Raw genomic sequence first — 27,136 nt, forward strand, 5'->3', positions numbered from 1 at the left:
AGTTATCGGCCATTCATAATGGAAAATCATAGCACAGACAGTCCTGCTTTGGCATCAGACAGATGAATCTTGGCTCTGCTATTTTCCTGTGTTATTGTGGGAAAAGCATGTGAAACGGGGGAGGGGAGGAGGGGGGCAGGGGTGGGGACAACAATCACTTCTCCTGAGGTTGCTGCCATGAGGGAAGACAATGTATATGAATACTCGGCACAATGCCTGACACAAAGTAGGTAACTTGTTATCAACACTGTTATTACTATTACCTCTATTGCTGAGCATTGCCATTTCTCTTGGTTCTCTCTCAAAATGTCACTGCTCTTCTTCCCTCTTTGGGGCCAGGGCAGGGTGGATAGCACAAATCCCCTCAGCAGGAAGCACACTTCAAAAGAGGCAATGGGTTGCCAGAAAGGCACTTGGCTTGTTTCACAACTTTGTCTAAGGCTCACCCCAAATTAGTTAGCATTCCCCACACAGTAGTTTTGTCTCTGCCAAGTGACAGACTGAAATAAAATTCCTTTTAAAAATGCCGTGGTTTGTGCAAATGTAAAAGGCTATAAGAAGCAGTACAATGAGGCAAACACTGTATGAAGACTATTAAAAATGTGACACAAATTTTAAAACTTCTAATCACCCTGCCTACACCTGCCAAAAACGTGCGAGGACAGGAGCAAGCCCCTGGGAGAGCATTTCCGGGTGTCTCCTGCCACCTCATTCCTCGTTCTCAGGGATGAATAAAGGATTGCTTGTGTTCATACCTCACTTGAAAGTTCAAATCATATTCTCTTGTTTTTAGATCACCTCCTTTTTCATTTATAGAGTCGGGGAATGTTGGCAGGTTCCAAACAGGGACACAGGGGTTATTAGGCAACATACTTATCAAACAGCTACAAGTTTATAGTCCCTACGGCACAGCTACTAGAGAAACGTGGCAAGGGCTGGCAATGTCTTTGGCTACCAAGGTCACGCTTTTATAAAAATTAATTGACATACATCTATATCGCTCAAAGACACTACATAATCCAGCCTCATAAATATGCCAAAATAAAACAAGAAGGCCACAGAAATATTTTATTGGCAGCTTTTCGCAGATCACAGATGAAATCTCTACTTTCTCATCCCACAGTATCAGGGTGATACCAACTTGCAAAATAGTCCTAGCAAATTTCCACGATATCCAAGTTAAGGAGTAGAGTTTCTAGATGTGGCATAGGGGTATCCTCCACTGAAATTACAATGCACCTCCATACACCAGTGCTCCGTTGCTGACCTGTTAGTCTCTGTTAGTCTGTAAAAATTTCTTGATCTCTAGGGACTCACTGAAATCCAAGGGTCTGTATTAGAAAACACACAGAACATTCTGAAAAGGCAAAAGAAGTTGAGTAGCTATTTGCTTATAGACTAACTCATCCATCTAGAGATTGATCTCTGCCCAATTCTCCATGATTCTGTGATTCTGTTATTTATGAGGAGCTGTGGCATCATGTTTCAGAAATTACCAACCAGTCAGCACTGATGGGTATGTATTTTTCTTGCTCACTCAGTGGCAAGACACATATATAATAAATTCTCAGGAACTTTATCTCTTTCAGTTAGAGTCAGAATAACTGCTGACTCAATGATTTGCCACAAAATCTATTCCTGGATAAAAGAGAGGACCACCCTCTACAGAAAGGAAGTATTTCAATACTTCAGCATTTCCAACAAGAACAAAGAGATACCAGTGAGAAGCAAAATAAGGAACTATGTTCCATGACTGAAAAATTCCTAAATACTTTATACTATTTTAAATTTGCTCCCAGTGGAAAGATAGCAACAGATTAATTGCCCACACCTCCATTTAATAAAAAAATTTTCAAAACAAACTTATTTTACTTTCATGGCTGCAGATAGGAGTTATTAACCATCTGCCTTTGTATCATTTAAACATTATACAAGTAAACATTATTTTACAACCAGAAAACAGCTATTCATAGAATTGTACGTTTATTCCCCAATAATTCTTCTTTGCCACTTTAATAAGGGCCTAAAGTTACTATCATTTCAACTCTTTTTAAAATTCATTACTTACAATATTAAGAAAAACAGTTGACAACACAGTATTTCATTGCAAATGAAGAAGGTCTCAAAGAGATTTTTTTAAAAAATTTACTAGCAGCATCAATTACCTCCTTTTAAGGAAATAGGTAAAAGGAACAAACAATAATCCAAATCATAACTCACACTGTTAAGGGAAATGGGGGTGACCCAAAGAACCAACAGGTGACAGTTCCACCAACTAGTGCTCTTACAGAGGCAAGTCTCCTCTTGCATAATAATAGAACGAGAAGAAGCAAATTAACATTTTACTTCTCTACTTCTTCAAAACACAGAAATGAGTGTGCCTCCAGAATCAGACAACATATATTATACAGATAAATAGACAGTTCTTGGCTATGTAGGGCAGAGAATAGAAGAAAATGGGGGTAAACGGAGGGGGAGAGATAAGGCTTAAGATCTCCTGAAAAGAGTATGTTTTGACCCAAATTTATTAAGATTAGAGAAACACCCTAAAGAAGAGAAGTCAGAATAAACCAGCCAAAGAAAAATCTACATTGAAGACAAACTCTCATGTGCACTCTAAACTGGAGATGAGAGAGCAACACACAGAGAGAACTCTGGAGAACTGCAGAGGGCCCTCGAGTCTTCAGCTGAGTATTGACAGGGCATGCACGTGGGAAACTACAAGGTCAGGGAAAGAACCATCGTATGGACAGGAGATCAGAGCACCCAGCACCCACACAAGGCGAGGAGCAGGGCCTATTCGTAACAGCCAGACTGGAAACCTCAGGATGCACAGGGCATTCAGTTAAGTACACAGAAAGGTGTTTCATCAGTAGTGTGGACTAATTAGACCTAGAATGAGCATGCTCCAGTTGTGCCTAAGAAATCTTAAAAGCAAGAATGGAAAGAAGCAAACTGTTTACAAGCAAATTAACTGTGTCTCAGTAAAAAGGTTCGAGACTACTTACACGAATAAAAATTCCAGCACCCAACAAAGTAAAATTCACAATGCCTGGCATTCAACCAAAACTTGCCAGGCCTGTAAAGAAACTGGAAAATATGACCCACCACGAGGAGAAAAACTCATCAATTGAGATTAACGCAGAACTCACAAAGAAGCAGCAGACAAGGACTTTTAAAAAGTTATTATAACTATTTTCCATATGTTCAAAATGTTAAGCAAAGACATGGAAAATATAAAAAAAGATGCAAATTGAACTTCTTAAATTGAAAATTAAAATGTATAATATGAGAAATGTATTAGATGGGATTAACAGCAGTTTAGATATTGCAGAATAGAATGGTGAACTTGAAAGACAGAGAGAAAAGAGAATTTTTAAAAATGAACAGAGCATCAGCCAGCTATGGTAAAAGCTTGAATTATACTACATAGGTGTAATGGAGTCCCCAAAGGAAGAAAGGGGAAAAAAAAATATTTGAAGAAATGATGCCTGAAAATTTTCCAAATTTGATAAAAATGATAATCTCACAAACCTAAGAATACCAATGAACCCCAAGTACAAGGAGCATGAAGAAAACTACACTAAGTCACGTTGTAATCAAATTTCTCAAAATGTAATAAAGAAAATCCTAAAAGCCGTCAGAGAAAGACATGTTACATATAGAGGAAGAATGATGACAGGGAACACCTCGATGAAAACAAGCAAATGAGAACACAGTGAAGCAACATTTTTAAAATACTAAAAGAAAGAAGACAGACAATAAAAAGCGTTGGCAAGGAAAGTGGAACCCCAATACATTGCTAGTAGGAATGGCAAATAGTGCAGTCATTCAGAAAAATGTTTGTGAGTTCCTCTAAAAGTTAAAAGTAGAGTTACCATAAGACCTAGTAATTCCACTCCTAAGGTTTATACTAAAGAAAAATGAACACATGCGTCCACACAAAAATTGGTGCATGAATGTTCATAGCAGCGTTATTCACAATAGCCAAAAAGTAGAAACAACCCAATAGTTAACCAATTAATGAATGGATAAACAAAATGTGATGTATCCATACAATAGAAAATTATTTGGCTATAAAAATGAATGCAATACTGACATATGCTACAACAAAGATGAATCTTGAAAATAAAGAAGCCAGATACAAAAATTCACCTATCGTATGATTCCATTTAAACAAAATGTCCAGAATAGGCAAATCCATGGACAGAAAGTGTATTAGTGGTTGCCAGGGCCTAGGGAAAGGTGGGTATGGGGAGTGATTGCTAATGGGTAGAAAGTTTCTTTTGGAGATGATCAAAACATTCCGGAATTAGTGTTGATGGATACATAATTCTGTAAAAACCCCCTGAACTGTACACTTTAAAAGGGTGAACCTTTTGGTATGTGAATTATATATCAACAAAGCCGTCAAAATAAGTGATAGAAGTATATTTGGAAGATATCTAAAAGGTGGTACAAATGATATACTATGCACAAATACTACACTTAAAAAATAAACTGCAAAGAAATTCTTAAAAATGGAAATGGTAAAAATAACCAAATTAAAAGGCAGAGACTCTAATACTTGATAAAAAAGGAAGACCCAACCATATGCTGCCCATAAGAAACAAAATGTAAATATAAAGACACAAATAGATTAAAAAGTTGGAAAAGATACACCATAGTAACACTGATCAAAAGAAAGAAGTGGTTATATTACTAACAGAAAAAATAGATTTCAGAGCAAAGAGCATTACCAGGGATAATAATGTTATTTCATAGTAATTAAGACATCAATTTTTAAAGAGGATATAATAATCCTAAACACTTATGCATGTAATAACAAAGCTTCAAAATACTTGTGAAGCAAAAACATTAGATTACAAGAGAGACAAATCCACAGTTATTGTTGGAGATTTTAAGATACTTCTGTGGTGCGCAGAATTCTAAGAGCACTCCCAAAATTCCCACCCACTGATGTACATGCCCTGTATAATCCTTTGGGAGAGACACATAAATATAATGGAATTTTACTCTCATGATTACGTTATATGGCAAAGGTGAACGGATTAGGCAGATGTAATTAAGGTCACTTATCAGTTAACTTTGAGTTAATTAATAGACTATTCTGGATGGATCTGACCTAATTAGGTGGGACATTTCAAGTAGAGTCTAGAGATTAGGAATAGAAGTCAGAGACTCTGTCTTATTGGCCTTGGGAAAACAGGCTACCATGAGTACTACAGCTGCGAGGAAGTGAATTTTGCCAATAACCACCGGAGTTTGAAAGAGGCCTCCAAGCCTCAGATGAGACCACAGCCCCAGCCACCATCTTGATCACAGTCTTCTGCGATCCCGAGCAAAGAACCCAGATAAGTCATCATCAGATTCCCAGCTCATGGAAACTGTGAGATAATTAGTGTGTTGTTTTATGCCCAATTTGTGGTAATTTGTCATGCAGCAATAGAAAACTAATATGCCCTCTCTCAATAAGTAAAGGAGATATAGACAGAAAATCAGTGAGAGTAGAGAAGATTTGAACACTATTAGCCAACTTGACCTGACATTTCTATACACCTCACCAGACAACAGCAGAATAAGCACTCTTCTTGAGTGTGTAAGGAATACTTACCAACACAGACCACACATTAGGCCAGAATACAAATCTCAATGAATTTCAAAGGATTCAAGTCATATAAAATACGTCCTATGACCAGAATAAAGTTAAAAATCAATAACAGGAATATCTTTAGAAAATTCCCCAGTATTAGGAAACTAAGTAACACACTAAATAACCCGTGAGTCAAAGAAAAAATTAAGAGGGAAATGACCCTACCAGAATATTGTAAACACCACAAAGACTGAGCAATGACAGCTTCACAAAGTTTTAGGAAACGAACAACAAAATGTAGACAATTACTATACTTAAATATTAAAATACAATGACTATAGATGATAATGAGCTTCTATTGCAGGAATGGAAACAGGATTATCACACTATCAAATACTTTTCCTATCAGCTGACAAAAAGAAGCTGTCTCTTAGCCTGATGGCAATGAGAGACAGAAGATGAATCATTGCTTGTGGAAACCAATTTATTTAGTCACTTCGAACGGCTGTTATTTATTACTTGTCAGCACATGCTGTTAGTTCAATTAAATATAAAAATCAGTTCTCTTTTCTTCCCCACTCCCATCTTTTAAAAAAATGATACAAATTTAAAACATTAAAAGACCATTTTAAGTTCATTGTTTCTATTATTTTACTTAGGCGTTGTTTATTAAACATTCTGCAACAAAGGAAAGATCATTCATTGCTTTGACTAGTCAAATTTAAATGTTTACAGGGACTAGGTATACAAATACGTTTGGGAGCTCTCCTTTCAGGAGAATGCAAACACAAAAATTTAAAACAAGGCACTAGGAGAAAGTGTTCATTGCGATACTGCGCTGAACTGTGAGGAAGCTGGAGACAGCACACTCGGCTGAGAGAAAGTTCGATTTTTTGGCCGTAGTGTAACTGAACTCTTTTATATAAGTTATAATACTCACACTTGTTACATACAAAGTATCAGATATTTCACTTTGACCATACCCCAGGGTTCTCATCATTTAACTGCAATCGACCCTAAAAAAATCTTGTTCATATTCAGTACTAGTCATATAGGGGCACATGTTGCCATGGAAAAAAGTCCTATCTGGAGAATCTGTCGAGAGAATACTATTAAGCAAAGTATGTTAAGTAAATGTGCCACCTACCCCTGCCAAGCATAAAAGCCTGTTATCCCTAATTATGTTCCTCATTGAGTTTCTACCTTCAACGTGTCAAACACAGCCCACTAGTTCTGGGGCTAATTTCAGCTTTCAGTGACAAATGTATCTTATGCTTCAAATGACATTAAGTGGCTGTCTACCACAGAGTACACAAGTCTATTTTCTTTATTCTATTGTTTTAGTGAACAGAAATTACATATTTTCTGGCAAATTTAGAGCTTGGCTGCAGTTAGGACTCAAAGCAAATGTAAGTAGATGTAATAGCGTGTTTTCAAACAGTTGCTTAAAGATGATGCCTCGTTTATCCATTAAATCAAGAAAATAAGCTGTCTATTTGGTGTAAACACCAAAACACCTTGGGTTTTTACATGCTTATTTGCACACAATGGCACATGAACCCCACTTCTTGCAGACTCAGATTCATCATTAGAAACATCAGTTATTACATTGTAGTCACTCAAGGCAAACAAAACTCCTGAGCATGATTCTATTTGCCCCCCCACTGAACAGCCTGCACACAAGCAGAGCTCTTTCTCTCCTGTCACTGCGAGCTGGCGTTTCTCCTTGTTGTATCACTTCTGGCACATATCTCCCAGCACTCTCCCCTGCTCCCCCATTCTCTGAGCTTGAAGAATCAGCAGCCATAGTTAACCACAATTCCAGGGTATTGACAATGTGATTTCTGGATTATATGTCTTAGATCTTGATATCTTAAGGTTACCAACCCTATGACTTTCACATTTGTGCAAATGATTTTCCTCTAGACTGTTGTTTGCTTTTTATGTTTTTAGTCTTTATACTCCTGCCAACACTGAGTATCTTGTGTGTGCCTGTGTATGTGTGTACTACTAATTTGATCAACAGATAATGATTCTAAATATTGGAGAACAAGGCAAGACAGCTAATAGATTACGTCTAGGTAAAGTGATGTGTTGCTTAACGACAGGGCTACGTTCTAAGAAATGCATTGTTATGCAATTTCATCACTATGGGAACATCATAGAGTGTCCTTACACAAACCCACATGGTATAGCCTATTGCTCCTAGGCTACAAACCTGTGCAGCATGTTACTGTACTGAATATAGTGGGCAATTGTAACACAATGGTATTTGTGTATCTAAACATATCTATATATAGAAAAGGTACAGTAAAAATATGATATAAAAGATAAAAAATGGTACACCCATATAGGGCACTAACCATGAATGGAGCTTGCAGGACCGGAAGTTGCTCTGGGCGAGTCGGTGAGTGAGTGGTGAGTGAATGCGGAGCCCTAGGGCATCACTGGACACTACTGTAGACTTTACAAACACTGTACACTTAGGCTACACTAAATTTATAAAAAATATTTTTCTTTCTTCAATAATAAATTAATCTTAGCACACTGTAATTTTTTTACTTCATAAATTTTTAATTTCTTGAGTCTTGTAACGACACTAGCTTAAAACACATTATACATCTGTACAAAAATGTTTTTTTCTTTATATCCTTATTCTGTAAGCTTTTTTCTATTTAAATTTTTTTTTAACTTTTTAAATTTTGTTAAAAACTAAGACACAAACACACACACATTACCTTAGGCCTACACAGGGTCAGGATCACCACTATCCCTTTCTTTTTTTTAAAGATTTCATTTTTCTTTTTTTCTCCTCAAAGCCCCCCAGTACATAGTTGTGTATTTTCAGTTGTGGGCCTTTCTAGTTGTGGCATGTGGGACGCTGCCTCAGCATGGCTTGATGAGCAGTGCCACGTCCGCGCCCAGGATCTGACCAGTGAAACCCTGGGCCGCCAAAGCGGAGCGTGTGAACTTAACCTCTCAGCCACAGGGCCAGCCACCATCACTATCCCTTTCTTCCACCTCCACATCTTGTCCCACTGGAAGGTCTTCAGGGGCAATAACATGCATGGTGCTGTCATCTCCTATGATAACAATGCCTTCTTCTGGAATACCTTCTGAAGGACCTGCCTGAGGCTCTTCTTGAGGAGGTGTCACTCTTTTCAGAAATATGTCCACGGTGGTTTGCTTGGTTTGTTTCTTTATCACAGATTTTGTTGTAAGCAGATAATGTACCATGAACATTCTTCTCTATTAATGACAACCTTTCAGTGTTGGGCACCATGTTTTCAAACTTTTTAAGGAGCTTGTTGAGGTCTGCAAAAGCTTCTGCTAAACCCCTCACTGTGAATTTTCTTGGGGGTTCTTCTTCTTCTCCTGTAGTTTTCTTTTCTCTTGCCTCTTCTTCAGCTATGCATACCTGTTTAGTTCCAACAGCTCATTAGTCAATTCCTCAGGAACCACCTCTAGGAGTTCCTCAACGTCGTCCTCATCCACTCCCAGGTAAAGTTGTTCACCATCTCAACCTTGTTGGCTTCTGCAACCTCCTCATCCTTGGCAAATCCTTGGAAGTCATGGATGAACCTCTTGAGTGTCTTCTTCCACATGCTATTCATACACTCCTTGGTGACATCACCCCAAGCCCAAGAATGGTTCTTGATGCAGTCATAGATGTTGTAACCCTTCCAGAAGTGCATCAGTGTCTTCTTTATGTCTTCCTCAGTTGCAGCAATAGCCTGGGCAAAGGTCCTTCTCAGGTAGTAGGCCTTAAAAGCTGCTATAACTCCTTGATCCATTGGTTGGATCAAATAGGTGGTGGTATTTGGAGGGAGAAACACTGCTTTGATATTGGGATGAAGATCACCAATAAAAGGAGGATGTCTGGGACCACTGTCAACAAAAAGCAAAATCTTGAAAGGCACGTTCTTCTCCAAACAGTACTTCTCCATTTCACTGGCATAGCACTTCATGCAGGCATCTTGGAAGAGGAACTGGGTCATCCATGACTTCTTGCTCCTGTAGTACACTGGCAGTGTGTGCTTACTGATACACTTGAAGGTCCTGGGGTTCTCACTGTGCTGATCACAAAGGGTTTCAATTTGTAGCCTTCAACATTACCCCAAGCATGACTGCTATCCTGTTCTTAAAAGCCTTGAAAGCTGGCACTAACTTGGCCTCCTTATGGAATGAAAGTCCTTTCAGACATCTGTTTCTAGAATAGGAAAGTTTCATCCATACTGAATATTTGCCCTGGTAAGTAATTTTACTCCACAATCAGCTTCTGTAGAGTTTCCAAAATTCTTCAGCTGCCTTCACATCAGCACTCGCAGACCCACCACACACTTTCACACTATGTAAGGAATAATGATTCTCGAATTGTTCAAACCACCCGGAGCTAGCAGTAAATTCAACACGGTAGTTGGGTCTAGCCTTTTCTTTCAACATCACAAACGAACTTTTTGTTTTGGCCATGATCATTATGGTGCTGAGAGGGATACACTTTTGTGTCTGGTCTTCAATCCAAGTCATTAGAAGTTTCTCCATGTCTGATACAGACCCTTCTCAAATTTTTGTTAGTCTCGTTGCCTTCAATGAAGCAGATCCTTTAACAGCTTCCATCACTTTGTTCTTGTTCTTCAAAATCGTAGCTATGGTGGAATGGGACATGCCTGACTGACAAGCAGTGACTATCACTGATTTTCCACCTTCAGAGTCCTTAATCACTTTTAGTTTCATTTCCAGGTCAATCACTCAACGTAGCCTCTTACCGGCAACATTAGCAGTGGATTTTGTACACTTACAGGCCATGATGAACAAAATAATGCAAGATTAAACCTAGCGCAAGGGAAAATGATGCAATCAGGAGATGGTAAACACAAGATAGATGGGGCTGTGGCCAGTGTAACACAACATACTGTTTCACAGTAAACTTTTTTTTTATAAGTAGAAAGAGTACACTCCAAAATAACAATAAAAATTTAGTAAATACATAAACCAGTAACATAGTCATTTATTATCAAGTATTATGTACTGTACATAATTGTATGTGCAATACTTTTATACAATGGGCAGTGCAGTAGGTTTCTTTACACCAGAATCACCACAAACATGGGTACAGTTACGTGATGCTTAACAATGGGCGTATGTTCTGAGAAATGCTATGTTAGGTGATTTTGTCGTCATGTGAACATCAGAGTGTACTTATACAAACCTAGACAGTATAGCCTACTACACACCTGGGCTATATGCTCCTAATTTTCTGGGACCACCGTTGTATATGTGGTCTGTCATCATTGACCACATTGTTATGCGGCACATGACTGTAGTGAGATTTCTCTCTATACTTTTCTCTTTTGTCCAAGTTATTTGCAATAAACCTACAATACTGCAAATGAGAAATAAGAAATTAGGAATTGGGAGACAAAGCTTTAAAAAAAAAACTTGGAACTCAAAATCACCTAGTGTTCATGTAGTCTCTGGATCATTTAAACTGAAGTTATGGGAGAAATGTAGGAGGAAGAGAATTGACATTTGAGCGACATATGCACAGAAATTATTTTAGGGAATAGGGGAAGTGGCATGGCCAAAAACTGTAATCTTTTCTTGTAACAGAAAAACATTAATTCAAAAGTTTTTTTTTAATCATATGCAATAAACAAACATTGAATTTGTTGGTATTTTGAACTAGATCTTTAATATCCCATCCAGTTGGAAATTCCGTTTCTCTGGTTCTCTATGAGTATAGAATTCTCAATTATCTACTTTAAAAATGAAAAACAAGTTTTTAAATAGTTTTTTGATGTGTATTTTTATTTTTTTCAAGTGTATAGGTTGAAAATACAACAAAGAATGAAAAAATCTTTTGTATCAAATAGTGGTCAATTAAGGAAGAAAGTGTAGGACAGGAAAATGGCAGAAGAGCAGAGGAAATAGACAATAGCGAGGTGGAAGAGAAAAGAGAAGAAAAATAAGACAAAAAAGATTTACCAAAGAGGGTGGTCAGGTAGGGGTGGTTCAAAGCAGATCCATCGACCAAGCCAAGGTGGGTGGCTGCACCCCTCAGGTTCCTACCCATCTGGTAGTTCCATACACTCCAAATATAAACTAGATGTTTTTAGCAATCAAAATTCTATTTTCTGATAATATCCAGCTCACAAAGCCAAATAATTTCAAAGTAATTCACAATAAAGTGTGTTAAGATTGACAACTCACAATGTTTAATACCTTGAGGAAGAGCTGCAATTTAAAGGTTTCTGAATGCCAAATCAACGCACCTAATAAAGGTTCATTTTGGGGATTCAAACAATAGCTATCAATGAAGTGCCTACCCTTCATTTTGATGCTATCCATCAAAAAAGGCTAGCAGGCTTTTTTAAAAAAATCAATTAATATATAAATGGAAACATGAAAACCAGGTTCTTATAGTTGTCACATGTTGATGCAAATGTTCTGTAACTGGGAGGGATTGATTCCACTTACTCAGCACACAAAACAGTAAGTTACATCAGGCTGGTTTTTGCCATAGGTTAAAATTCACGTTAAGTTCTGAAAAAAGAGTCTACAGATTAGGTGGAAAAAGATGATATCTTAAGGTATGTTTAAAAGAGAAGAGTCAATTGTATGAACATGTATTTTAAAAAAAAAACAGGGGTGACGACTTGTCCACAGTTTCATAACCAGGCTGGGGTACAGTTACAGCCTCTGGTTCTTTCTCCGTCGATGACAGCGGCAGTTTGATTAACAAGTGTGCAGCAAAAACCTTTTTGCAGGCTTCAGAATGTATAAGCATTCCGCTTACATATTTCAATGTTAGTGGCAAGAAATAACTATAAAACATGAAACTCGACCCAAAAAATGCAGTATTTTAACATTTAAATTTGGCTGTAAATAACATAAATACTTTTTTCTCTTTTTACATATTGCAGATTTGTTGTAGATATGAACATGAAGATTTACATAATCATGAATAAGCCTAAGCACTTCATAACCAGATTTTAATTTGATATCTTAGTGTTCTTGATATTATGTTCCCTTCTTCCATGTTTACTGATAGAAAAACCCCACAAACAAGCTATTACACAGGTCTAATACTAAAGCAATTGTTTTATAGCTATCAACATCAAGCTATCTTCTTCACTAAGGGACAGAGAGAAAAACCTTACATGACAGTTTATACTGATACTTTTCGAACCTTGTTTCAGGTAGTTTTTTTGTTTGTTTGTGATCATGTTATAATAGACTCAGAAATATGACAGGCAATATTAAATTTTCATTAATTTGGTGATTTTAAATACCACATTAAAGATAGAATCTTATTAAAAATCCTACATCAAATTTATTGAGAGGGAAAAAAATCAGTTACCAAAACTTGTAGTTCTCTTTTGGACTTTAAGGAAATATGCTGAGGACAGAGAAGACGTACTAATACAGAAGAGTAAAAGATAATAAAAATTGTTCAAAGGAGAAAGTAATTTATCTTCTAACAGTGACACAGCGAATTCTTCTCTTCCAAAAAATTTTAAAACAACATTAAAATATTGGTCCTTTGACTCTATAATGTCATATCTTTTTATTTTTATATAAATGACTTTTAACCTTAATAAAAAAAATCTTTCAACTGAAAATAATGATCTATTATAAGAATACACCTAATAAAGCTAAATTCCTTTGCTATTGAGGAGCTGTGCTAACTTGTTTTACTTCAGACTAACAACTGCTTCTACCAAGTAAGACAACAAACAGGTTTTAGTCTTCAAACTTCAAAAACTTAAGGAAGCCTTGTCAAAATTAACAAAATAATTTTAAGAATACTTTGCAAATAATTCAGTAAGATATTTTACATATGAATTAGATCTCCTTGATATAAAATACTATGTTATTATTTGCATACAATGAAGATTGAATACATATTTAAAAATGAAAACATAGGCATACCCTTGGAAGATGATGGTAGCAAAAGCAGAGTTTTTGAATTTCTCCAAATCCCCACACAAAACCAGGCAGAGCAATAGAAACAAAAACCAAAAACCATGGACAACATTTAAAACAAAACTAAGTGCAGGTATTGCCATGAACCCAAAAAGATAAGCAGCTTAGAACAAACCAGTAATAAGACCTTCATAATAATATGACCTTCATAATAATATGAGCTTCATAATGTCAGCACTTCTCTGGGAGAGAGTAAAGGGAAGCCAACTGGGCATCTAATAGACCTGACAATAGGGAGAAACCCAAAATAAGTAGAAATCATGAGAGTGAAGTTGAGACAGCAACTGAAACTTGGTTTTGCCTCTCATAATAGCAGCTGAAGGCAGCGGGTATAAGGTCTGAAAGGAGCTGGAGCAGTCTAGCCCCTAAGAAGTCCTGAAACTGACCAGCCACGGCTCCCTTCCAGGACAGAGCCCCACACTAAGAAGAATCCACTGGCAGTGGCATCAAAGCGAGCAGGATAGAGAAAAATCAACAGGATGGTAGGCAAGTCCAGGAAAGTAGGGGGAGGGGGACAGAGCCAGGAAATCTCAAAAAGCAAGCCACCATATTGTGAACATTAGAGAACAAAAGTAGACAAAAGAACACGAAGGTAGAAAAGCTAATCCGAACCAGGTTCCTTCTAAAAGTTCAGGAAAATGAGCTTCACGTAAAAATGAGAAACAAAAATACCAAGGTTAAATCTTATGCAATATTGTTATAAATAGAAGAGAGAGAAGAGAATAACCTTCCTACAGACAATAGAAGTACACCAGACAGACTCACAGAACACACCAAAACTATTACCTTGTATTTTAAAATGAGATTAAAGTCATTAAGAAAATGACACAAGCCATAAAAGAACAACATGAATCAGAATTAGATGTGAGGTGAAAGAATCCAGGGAAGAATTAGAAATGAAAGAAAAAAATCATTTTAGAAATGAAAACAAAACTAGAAGGAACATAGGAGTGAATAAACACAACAGATGAGCCTTAAAAGAAATAGGAGAAAAGGGGTTAAACTTTAAACTCAAAATGAAGATAGAAAAGGTTCACAAAAAGGTGACATATATTGAAGATAGGAAAAGAAGACCCGATGCAAATAACAGGAAATCCAGAAGAAAAGCAAAGCAAGGAAAAAGAACAAATGCTGCAATAATAATTCAAGAAAGGTCCTTGAAATTAAAAAGAAAAGGATGTAACATTACATAATGAAAAAGCCTATCACGTATCCAGGAATATCAACACTTAGTAGATAACACCAACACATATTCTAGTAAAAATTACTGGAACAAAAGAAGGAAGAAAAAAATAGGGCCATCTGTAAGCCATGGTGTCATGGTCAGTGTCAGGTAGCACTGATTCTAACCTGCTGTCAACCTTGTCTATTCTCTTTCTCTCAAACCTTTCCACTCATCATCAATTAAGATTCCACATTAATCTCAACTTGGATTTAGCAACAATAATTAAAGATTGACAAAAGCAAAAATAGGTTAAGAATCAAGTGACATCTTAAAGTATACTAAACACCACATTTGCCACTGCTCTCTCATGAAAGTCCAGTAAAATGACAAGTAAGAGATAAAGGATCAAACAGACAGTAAAAGAGAAGACAGAGATAGGTCAAGAAAATTTTGGAAGCTGGAGCAGAAATAAATGAGTGGAACTTGACTTAGCAAAGAAGGCTACAACCTAAGGGCCTGTGGAGAGGGGAAACTAGGAAGCAAACTTGCTTCTAAACACAAACCCAAGTAAGGCTAACAAAGATCCCAGATCCCTCCAAAGACAGCGTGGGATGGGCAGGGGGCAAACACAGAAGTTACTCTCCTCACAATCAGGCAGCCATTCATTCACCAACTCCACAGGAGACTCCGGCAAAGCCAAAGTATGAGATTATAAACTCAGGCAACCCAGCAGAGGTAAGGGCAGGTTAGCCTCCTGGAACTGGGGGATTAGGGGAAAAAACTTCCAAGGGAACTGTGGATACCCTCAGACAGACAAAGAGAAAAGTGCACCCGTCCATAAAGGGCTTCCAACCAGCTTTTTGGTGTCTTATATATGAAAGCAGCCAAACGTCACCGAAGATCTAAGGAAATTTGAGAAAACATCAGAAAGCAAAACACACAAGAAAAAAAATTAACTTGAAGGAACTAGAAGGCAAAAAGCAGAAGAAAACTTGAAAACCATCACTAAAAGTAACATCCTCAGAGAGCTAAAATGTTACATCCATGAAACTGTCAAGCACATGGCCAAGGCAAGGGCCGAGCAAGGCCTGACAGACTTAGCCAGTAAACAATGAGCTCTTTTTAGATTCAGGCAGCTTGTTACTTACAGAGACAGTGAAAAACAGTAGGCAAAGGTGCCAAGTCCTCATAGCCCTTGTGCAGGGTGAGGACAAAGTAAAAGTGACCAGATGCAAGAGGACTGATGGGAAACCCTGTTGCTGCAGAGTTCATGTCATGCAGCAGCTAAGCAATTTTACAGCCTGTGGCTGTGCCCTAAGTTGGGCAAGAGAGAAAGCCTTATGTCTCAAAGGAACCAAGGGGGCAGATGGGAAAACTGCCTCAAGACATCTTTCTGCAAGACAGGGAGGTTCCCTCAAGAAGAAAGGCAGATGAGAAAATGGTCTTCTGAGGGTTCCTCACAAGACTGCCTATCTGGTCGCCTTCCTGGGAGGATCACGGGGTGTTGCCCCAAGACTTAGCCAGTGGGCCGTTCAAGCTCTGCCTCCATGGCCTATCAGGTTCTATGCAAGGCCACCAGGACACCGGGATGGAACCATTGCCCTAGACACAAGAACAGAATGCTATTTTTAAAAGGGAATATTCAGAGAATAAAAATAAAAAGATCTTTTGGATATCAAAAATATGATAGGAGAGGGGGCCGGCCTGGTGGCATTGCGGTTAGGTTCATGCACTCTGTTTCAGAGGCCCGGGGTTCGCCGGTTCGGATCCTGGGCATGGACTTACGCACCACTCATCATGCCACGCTGTGGTAGCCATCCCACACACAAAATAGAGGAAGATGGGCACAGATGTTAGCTCAGGGCCAGGCTTCCTTGGCAAATTGAGGAGGATTGGCGGTGGATGCTGGCTCAGGGCTAATCTTCCTCACACACACAAAATTATGATAGGAGAAAATTTTTAAAAAATCATTAGAAGAACTGCAAAAGACTACTGAGAAAATATACAAGAAAGTAGAAGATGGGAAATCCAGAGACAATAATAAATAAGAAGTTTTAAAATCAAGGTTAGATTTCAATATCTTAATAAAAGAAGTTCCAGAAATATAGATTAGAAAAAAATAGAGGGGAGGAACTTATCTAAGAAGCAATATTTAAAAACTTCCCAGAACTGAATGACATGCCACTGAAAGAGGTCACCAATGATTAACTCAACGGATGAAAAAAGATCCATTCTCTGATACATCAAGAAACTTCAGAATGCTAGGAATAAAGATAAGATCCTAACAGCTTCGAAAGAGAAACAAACAGGACATACACAAGTATCAAGAATCAAAATGACAAATGACTTCTCAACAGCTTCAGAGGAATTTGGAAGGCACTGGTGCAGTGCTGTAACACTGAGGACAATGATTTCCAGCCTAGACGTCAACACTCAGAGTGTTTCAATCGAGTGTATGGATAGAACTGAGCCACGCTGAGTCACACCAATGAATCAAAATAATTTACACTTCATTCATTTTTCACAGGAAGCTTTTGAAAGAGGTAGGCCAACAAAATGAGGGCATAAGCTAAAAGGAAGACAGAGGACTCAGGAAATGGGATACCTAACATGAGAGCGGAAGAGCAACCAACACAGATTAGCACAGAACAGAGAGATCCAGGAGGAATGTCTGTAAGGAAATAAAATGACAGATTATATGACATGTTTGAACCTACCGAGGAGAAACTGACACTTCTGGAGGACAGGGTGTAAGTTAACGCCTACTACGTGAACATTGAGCAAATGAAATATTAAGGTAATTACATTATTCATCCCAGGAAAGTTAAAAATTGGACCAAAAAAGAAAATATAATTATAGGACCACATGGTCCAGTTGTGAATAGTATTTACATACTCAGATTAGTATAAATATTGAATGCTAACTTAACCAAAAAGTGTGATGTAATCACACTGCATTGGGAGGAGGAGGGAGGAAGGTACGTGTTCAGAGGACAGAAGAAACAGAGCTTAATCTTCACATTCCAAAACAGATCAACACACGAAATCTAAAACTGAACTACCAAGGAATAGCATAATAATCACATTACTTAGAAATATAGAGATAAATAGGAAAAAAAGGCTAACATTTGAAAGTGGTCACCTCTCAGTAGCAAGAGCTGGTGCAAAATGAATAGGAAAGAAGAGTACTATTTTTCATCATAAGCCTTGGAAAAAACATTTCTTGACTTAAAATTATCTACATATTTTGAAATAAATAAAGCAATAAAGATAACTTGAATATATGGGCCAAAGAGAATAATTCCAGACAGTATACTTACCAAGTGATCCTGACAATAAAGACCATAATAGGTAAAAAGCAAAAAACCCCGAAAATTGGATTACTGCTCATATCTAGCCCTATGGGACAAAGAGATTACAAGGATTGCTTCAATTTGAATGGGGAGAAGACGAAGGGAAGAGGTTAAGCAATACTTAAACTTAAAAGAGTTCCCTATGTTTCCCGAATTTCATGGTATTCTGTACTGTGGTATTTTGTACACAGACTGTCATAGCAGAAAGAAATCTTATAAATTGGTTAACAATTTATTTCCTTCATTTTACAGTTACTTATCCAAGCTTATATAGCTAGTTTGGGTAGAACCAGAACCCTCTGCTCTAAACTCTCACACTTCCCATTGCATCACAATGCATTTTAAAATAATGATTAAATGGGGCTGGCCCAGTGTGTAGTGGTTAAGTTTGTGTACTCCGCTTTGGCAGCCCAAGGTTTGGGGGTTTGGATCCCGGGAGCGGGCCTACACATCACTCAGCAAGCCATGCTGTGGCAGCACACCACATACAAAATACAGGAAGACTGGCACAGGTATTAGCTCAAGAACAATCTTCCTCAAGCAAAAAGAGGGAGATTGGCAAAGGATGTTGGCTCAGGGCCAATCTTCCTCACCAAGAAAATAAAATAAAATAATGATTAAATACCAAGAAAAGATATTTGAGTTTCTATTGATATACTCATTAGCACTTTTTTTGTTTTAAAAAGGGAGTCTACTTGAAGATAAAGAAAATGTAAAAATATCTAGCAGTTTTAAGATAAAGCATATTGGTCTTCTATTTTTTAAGAGTTAAACATATACAATAAAGGAAAAGTATCTATAACTGAACTTTCTTACCTACTTTTTATGATGGAATAGAACTGAGAAGTTTTAAAACTTTTAGGCTGCTGTCTATATTTGGCCCACATTGTGGGTTCACTCCTGCTTTATCTACCTCGAAAACGGCATTAAAAATACATTTTTTATTGCAATTTGTATGACTGTTCAAATGATTCAGAACACCTTAACTCAGAGAGCTAATCATGCCTTAAGATCTAACTAGGTTTTGGCACAAGATTTATAAGGAAAGGATATATTTCCTGATAGTGTTAAGGAATTGATGGTGTTCAACAACGTTTAGGTGATTTTTCATAATTAGTATGTTACACTGGCAACCTAGTGATGAGTTTTTAGGATATAGGTGAGTGTGTGGATTAGTAGGAACATCAGAAAGTAGGCCAAGGCCTAATGCAAAGGACCCAATATTATCAGTTGCCACCAATCACTCAAGATTTGGGTCAGGTTCCTAGTCAAAGTCAGGATTACTTTGAATGGAAAATTAGGCTGTCAATTTTTTTTTCTCTTTTAATTACTAATTAAACACTGCCTAGAAATTTTCCTTACCTTGGCACAAGGGAGGAATTAGGCATAAAAGGCAGCATCCATATCTATTAATCACTCTATTCCATGCTAAAGTCTATACTGTAACACCCCTGAATTTAAGATTCTGAACAAGACTGAACATCTCAGAGGTAGTCAATAAATAGCTGTGAGCTGATGATTTAAATGACAGCATCAGATCAATATATAGTATTTTCCCATTACGTAGGCGCTTCTAAAACAAACCTATTCCTATTCTCTAAAGCCATTCATTTTCAGAAAGCTCGCATCTTTTTCACCATTTAAAAAAATAAATAAGAGGAAAAGTTGATTTTCCAAGGTAGGAATCTAAGTAGCCTCTAATTTGTTCAGCCCATTCCACCTCACACCTAGCCCCTCTAGTCAATGTCCAGAAACCATTCTGCATGCTGAGCAGAGCAGACACCCAGTGCCTCATGAGGCTGGTGACTTTAATCGGCCACAAAGCACTCAGACCTCTTCCGACTTCTTGTTTAATGACACAAATGTCATCCACTGCATTTCATAGTTATAAGCAGCAATAAAGTTCAGTCCACACTACTTTGTTACTTTAAAGTTAGAATAGAAAAATTAATTTACCATAATCAATGCTTTTTCATCTTGAAGGCAGTTAAGAATGAGAACTATTTAAATCATATCCACGTTGACCAGCCTAGGAGCATTTCAAATGATGGAGGCCTCTGTGCCTCATTAGAAAGATTCATGGAGAAAAACAAATGACAGGATTATTTAAAGTCATGTTCAAGAATAACAAAAAAAAGAAAAAGAATTTATAACTGCAACTCTAATGTTTCATAAACACTCTCTATTTCCATAAGAAATCCTCTAAAATTTACATTAAGCCAGCTAATAAAACACAACCCCACCAAGTTCTGTATATAAGGAAAATCTTCATACAACATTAGTAGAACATGGCTTATACATAAAATATACTATATTTGTTAGCAAATACAAAAACAGCAGTTCTAGATCTATATTTTAGAAAAAAAATTAAGTTAAGGGTGTCTACCTAAACTTATTTTGGTATCAAACAACTGCAATTAGTGATGGGGCAAAAAGCATTCAGGATTGTGGCAATATTTTAATTTATTTACAAAAACTATACAAAATTAGATTATAACATCAACTTATCAAAGCTTCTGAAATTAATTCTGCTTTCAGAAATGTATCAAAAGTCTTCAGACCCAGAATGATAGTCTTTATTATTTTTAATTCATGGAATTATAGCACATCAGATCTTCAAGCAAAAAAACACCAGATGAAAGCCTGTATGATAAAATATTCTCCTTTTCCTAATAGCTTGGAATGTAAATGAAAATGTGTTCCCTTTTAATTGAAGAAAAAAATTTGAACAAAGTGTCCAATAATATCAAATACCTGTTAGAATGGCTTGCCTGCTGGAATTAAAGTTGGGCAATTACTTCTACATTGTTAAACACTGCCTTAAATTAAGTCCATTTTTTCTTTTATAAAGTAAGTTTTTCTCAGCCATTTCAGATCTGTAAGCCTTATAATGAAAAACGTTACTCAGTTTTTACTAGTAAATCCATACCCATAGAAGCCATTTTCAAGACAATACATATTTTAAAAGTACATATAAGCTTAACTAAATTTCTTAAATTGTTAACAAATCTAGAAGCAGTAATTCTATTGCAAAATATAGATAGCCTTAAGAGCAACATGCTTGGTCAATCTTTCTTAAGCTTTTTGGTGTGGTGCCAAAACATTTAAAAAGAAGGACAAAATTACCATTCCTCTTGCTAATGGCTTTTCAGACGTTAATTTGCAAACATAGCTAAATACTCATCTAACAAAGTATCCAGGTTACCCAGTGATATTTGCCATGAAGTCATAAAACGATCACACATATATGAAAGTAACAACAACAACAACAACAACAACAACAGACCCATATGGATATTTTAGGCCTAAAATGACTTTATCCAATAAGGATTACATGAGAAATATCCTCTAAGACTCAAAATAAACTTCAGATACAAAAATTATATGATGTGGCTTTGTTCAAACACATCTAAAATTCAGATCCCAGTTCAATAACTAGGCTGGCTTCTTTATATCACCGGCTTTCATGAGGGCTTTAATAGCTCGTGCCCTCATCTCAAGTTCTAGCAGCTCCAGCTGCTGTGCAGAAGGCTGAACATCTTCCGGTGGAGGAACAGTCAGGGTGGCTGTTTTGGGTTCCTTTGGGCTAGACTCTGCCAGTCCCAGAATTTCATTCACGCTTTTCTCAATGTCTTTCTCCAGGTCATCTATCTGACCAGCTTCACTTTGGACTGTATTTTCTGGGACCTCAGGAGCAGCTGCTTCTTCGTTGCATGGGCCTTCTATGTCGCTGTCATAAGCATCTGCATTTATACTGAGCACATCACTATCTTCCCCTTTGCCTGTAACAAACAAACAAAAAAAGCGGGGGGAAAGAACTATGTAACCTAAACGCCCTGGTCGAAATTCCCATTCTGTTTAGGATTAAAGGGCTGCTTTGACCCCAGCTCCCACCATGGAGTCCCAAACACATTCCATAATCCTCATGCCAACCCTGTTCCAAACTCCTCAACTTTGAAAACAGATCTAATTGAACGTAAATTTTAATGTATTTTCCATTCCAACTTAGTAGAACATGGAAGCATTGGGAAATTTATACCAATGCATGGAGTTTCACGACCTATTTTCCTAATTAAAGTGTCACAACAGGGGCTGGCCTAGTGGCGTAGTGGTTAGGTTTGCACACTCTGCTTTGGCGGCCTGGGGTTCTCTGGTTTGGATCCCAGGTGCGGATCTATGCATCGCTCATCAAGCCATGCTGCGGCAGGCATCCCACATATAAAGTAGAGGAAGATGAGCAGAGATGTCAGCTCAGGACCAGTCTTCCTTAGCAAAAAGAGGAGGATTGGCAGTGGATGTTAGCTCATGGCTATTTTCCTTGAAAAAAAACAAATGTCATAACTCTGTACCACAGTGAAGCTTCCACATTACAAAATAAGAGCTGATGTTGGAAACTCTCTGGATAAAGTATTATCGAAGAAGTGAAATTCTATTCTAGAAGGAGTTTAAAATACTTTGCTTCATGAACTACAAAAAAGAGAAATGTGCACTGCAATTATCCCAAATCTTTTCATATGCTTTTTCACACACTTTGTTCTAAATCAATAAATTAAAGGAGAACGCCTGAGGCCATTTTCTGAGATGAAATAAGTTTTCATCAAGAGGATTTTAATTAATAAAGTTAGTACACCATAATCTTTAAAAATGCATTTGTTAAAAAAGCTTCTATAACCGATGCTAAGAACTTGAATATAAAGGCAGATTATAGCTCTCAATCACTCTGGCCTTGGACATTGCTCAACCCCTGGCGTCATCTACAACTTTGAGTGCTCACTCATACCTCCAATTCATTTAGTTTTTAAGTAGTTTTAAGTTATTTAGTTTTAAGTTTTACATTTCTAATATGTCTTCAAAAAAGACAGTAATGATCCCCCAAATGTTAGTTCTGTTAGCTTTCTCATAGTAGGGAAACTTTTTTTACAAAACATAGACTGACAGATAAAAAATTCTGATGATAGAATGTACAGGGAGGATATACACAATTCTATTCCATTGGTTTTATAATAAACGATTTACAGACCTTTACTGATCCTCCTTCAAAAACTACTCCCTCCTCCAAAATTAAAGTGGAAAATGAATCAATAAATTATCTCTGCCCACAAATAGAACGTGCAAAAAAAAAGATTGCAATTTTAATTATTTGATGCCAAAGAATATTTTACTTATTTCCCCAAAGCATCAAATATTTCCAAATAGCTACAGAAAAATGAATATAGCCTTTTGCATAAAGAAAGAATGCTTTATGTACGTATTCTAATTTCAGACAAAAACAAATTTAAGAAAAGAAGCACTAAATTGTTCATAGTCTCAAAAAGTTAATTTTCATGCCTAGCAGGCTTTAATCCGGAGTTCTAAATCTGTAGTCACTGATTCTGAGTGAGAATTTTGTCTGTTTAAAAGATTTTAAAACATAAGTTTTTAAAAAAATGTGATTTTTTCTTCCGACTACAAGTTGTGCCTGCTAATGACTGAAGAGTGGAAGAGTATGGTGGGTGGGTGGGAGGGAGAGTCTAAATACCTGATACGTGAGTCCTAATCCTTACCCCAATATTAAGTATGCGACTTGAGCAAATCCTTTACCTTTTCAGAGTTTCCCTTCTGTAAAAATTAAGGTAAATTGTCCTAGGATATCTCTAAAGCCCCAGGTCTGTATTACAGTAAGTGAAGTCTATATAAAAATACAAAAATGGGAATACTTACTATTTTCCTCTTTTCCCCCTAAGATATGGTTACCACTTTTCTTTCACTTAATAAATTCATCACCTGGATAATAATCCAACAGGGTATCCTACTGGCAGCAGTAGCCAATGAAATATAAGTAACAAGTCAGTAAATCATACTCTACTAAATTTTTTTCCCCAAACAACCTTTTTGGCAACAGGTTTCTAGAGAAAAGAAGTACAATTACAATGTCTGGGCATTTTAACTAAAGCTCACTTACTATCTTGGGTCCAGGGATCAGTGTGTAATGACACAACTATGGAATCACTTACAAGCTAAATTGCAAAATGTGAGTAGCTGCACTTTATGAAATTAACTTGCTTTGAATCTCTATGTAGGTAAATAAAAAGAAGGATAGCAAAACTTAGAGATATTTTCATTAAAGAAGTGGAGAATCCACACTAGCAGATCCTGAAAAGATACATGGCAGACCTTGCAGCTGAATGTCATTGTCATACACCATCAGCCTATATTTCCTACCAAAAGACCACAGAGATATATATGAGTGTGTATAGATATTTGTTTGTTTGTTTGTTTTGTTTTTTTAAAGATTTTATTTTTTCCTTTTTCTCCCCAAAGCCCCCCGGTACATAGTTGTGTATTCTTCGTTGTGGGTTCTCCTAGTTGTGGCATGTGGGACGCTGCCTCAGCGTGGTCTGACGAGCAGTGCCATGTCCGCGCCCAGGATTCGAACCAACGAAACACTGGGCTGCCTGCAGCAGAGCACGCGAATTTAACCACTCGGCCACGGGGCCAGCCCCATAGATATTTTTTAATAGATTGTATATTACATTCATCTTATTTTTTTCTGGGGAGGAGGTCCACAGCTTTCAAATACTTTTTCAAATGGCTAAGAACCATTGAGCTATATTCTCACTTAATTCAGATCATTTTTAAGCCTATTTATATAAGCTTATTCAAGAAATAACCACAGCTAAAGAGCTCCTCTGCCCTGAGCTTATAATAATAAAATCCTTCTTCTATAAAGTTATCAGTACCAGAGATTCAGGTTCAAAATGTTTATGTTCTCAATATTTCAAAGGAAGAAAATCTTGACAAGAGTTTTTTTCTCATTTATATTTTCTATGGGTTTGTTTCAAACTTTTAGTGGGCAGAAGGTGGCCTTCACTCTTTCTTTACTTTTACATCAGAAACCGTTATACATATTCTATCACTGAAGAAATGGTGCTCTACAAACTTGGTGTTCTCTGCTTATACTTAAAATTATCCAAAATCCAAGTGGTTGAGTCCTCCGTAACAGTACTGGTGAATGCATTCATAGGTTCCATTTACCCATTATACCTGCACTATGGATGCCAAAGCTTTGTAGAATTTATATCTGAAATTTACCATAAGCACTTCATTTCACAAATGTGAAAACAAGTTAAATGACTTGTACAATATAACATGACAAATTATTTGAAGATGTAAGATCATACTTCAATCAAGTCTTTTCACTATTCCTTAATTTTCATCATTCTACTGACTTATTTTTTAAAGCATCATTTGCAAACATACGACTACATTTCCAAAGACAATTTATTCTCATCCTTACTATCAGAAATTTGTAGGGCTTTTCTTTATCAAGTATGATTCTCAAAGTGGAAGAGGCAAAATCTGCACATTCTTTCTAAAAAGGTAACTTTACTACAAAATGCCTTATTCAAAGTCCTTAAAATATCAGTGTGGTCATGTTCTGTCCTTCTACACTCCCATACTGCGTGCATGCATGCACACGTGTGTGTGTGTTTTCAGGGTGAAGTGAGTGCCCATTTAAAGTATATGAGAATTCCACAAACAAAAGAGCATCGTTAAGTTTTCACATGGACTTAGGAGTCTGAGAGTACCAAATCACTCTAAGGTAAATTAGTTCTGCTCCTCTAAAGGAAATAAAAACAGTTTCAATTTGTGCATGACATTAAACTAAGGTTGTTGAAATCCACCAAGAAAAATAAAAGACAGACGGGTCTGAGGTAAAATAATACAAATGCAATTAAAAATAAAAAGAATAAGAATTCAGACTATTAACTGTAAAGGATATAATAATCAAAAGTGGCTCAGGGAAGAGAGTGAGCATAAAATTAGATCCAAGCTACTGATGTCACAAGAAGCAGCAAAATAACTGAAGTAACTTTAAACTATACACAAAGAAACTAGAGGATATGATATATTCCTTACATTAATTCTGCTCTTTTCCAGTAAGATGGGTGGCACCTAAAATACTACGTACCATTTAGAGAACCTTAGAGAAAAGCAATATAAATGAAGAAATGGAGTAAATAACTTATTGGGGAGGATTAAAGGAGGTCAAGAGCCTGGCTAAACAACAGTTTATAGGAAGACAAAGTGTTTTTCAAGAAAGAAGTAATAAAGAGTTCAGGGGTTTATTGAGCATTTCTCTCTTACAGTTGATCCTCTAGCCAACAACTCAACAACGTACATTCTCCTCCGTCTCCTCTGTCTGTATATTTCCACTGTTTCTCTTTTCCTTCGTTTTCCTGCTATCTTTTGCACTACCAATTTGATTCATACTCCAAACTCGGCACCCAAATACCAAAGATTTTTTAAATAAAAAGCTAATCCATCTAGACTCAGTATCTAGACAGCAAGATGAATCAACTACTATCTAAACTCATCACTGACACAGATGAATAAATGAAATAATTTACCAGAGAAATATTTGTTTATATTATTCAGTGCATAGTTATGAACATGGGATAAAATCATAAAGGCAAAACATTTGGCAACTAAATAGAACACCCAATACCGTTTAAACATTTTATCAACAAGGAGAAAAGAACATGACTACAAAAGAGCCAATCACTTTAAAGGAATATACTTCTGGTATAAATAAAAGGGAGTATACTACGTAACAGGGAGAGCTAAAATGCAGTATCTGTATTTTTATTATCATCTATGACAAACCTCAATGCTTAAGACCTGCAGGGATTCTCTAAGCTATATAAAGGAAACATATTTTAGGTCTTAAGTTTGCTTTTCGTTAAAAGTTTTAAATAGAAAACCCAATGAAAGTAAACAAACATATGATAATTATGAATCACAAAGATTTTGAGTGATAAAAATGAATAAGGGTTTTTAAGCTATGTTAGCATATTTAAACCTTGAAAGGGCCTATATTATTCCACTTGCTAATAATTCAACTTATCAGAAATAGTTTTAATGCATAAAATGAAAGCATATCTACTGTTATGAGTGACTGCATGCTTGTGAAACTTCTTGATAATGACTTATTAAATTAAGCCAAGAGGCAAGCCCTAGAACATGGAATAATTAATATCTGTCTGAATTTCTGCTAAA

General features: G+C 36.7%; 1 protein-coding gene across 1 annotated transcript in view; it reads right to left on the bottom strand.

Annotated features, from left to right (window-relative positions):
• Positions 1 to 19,205: 19,205 nt before the first annotated feature.
• CAAP1 (caspase activity and apoptosis inhibitor 1) overlaps positions 19,206 to 27,136 on the bottom strand; it is a 53,577-nt gene continuing 45,646 nt past the window's right edge. Inside the window, exon 6 of the mRNA XM_014853389.3 lies at positions 19,206 to 21,879. Within this exon, the coding sequence (XP_014708875.3) occupies positions 21,533 to 21,879 (347 nt within the window). The 3' untranslated portion in view covers positions 19,206 to 21,532. The remainder of the gene's footprint in view (positions 21,880 to 27,136) is intronic.

The sequence above is a fragment of the Equus asinus genome, chromosome 23 (assembly GCF_041296235.1).
Source record: "Equus asinus isolate D_3611 breed Donkey chromosome 23, EquAss-T2T_v2, whole genome shotgun sequence".
Lineage (NCBI taxonomy): Eukaryota > Metazoa > Chordata > Mammalia > Perissodactyla > Equidae > Equus > Equus asinus.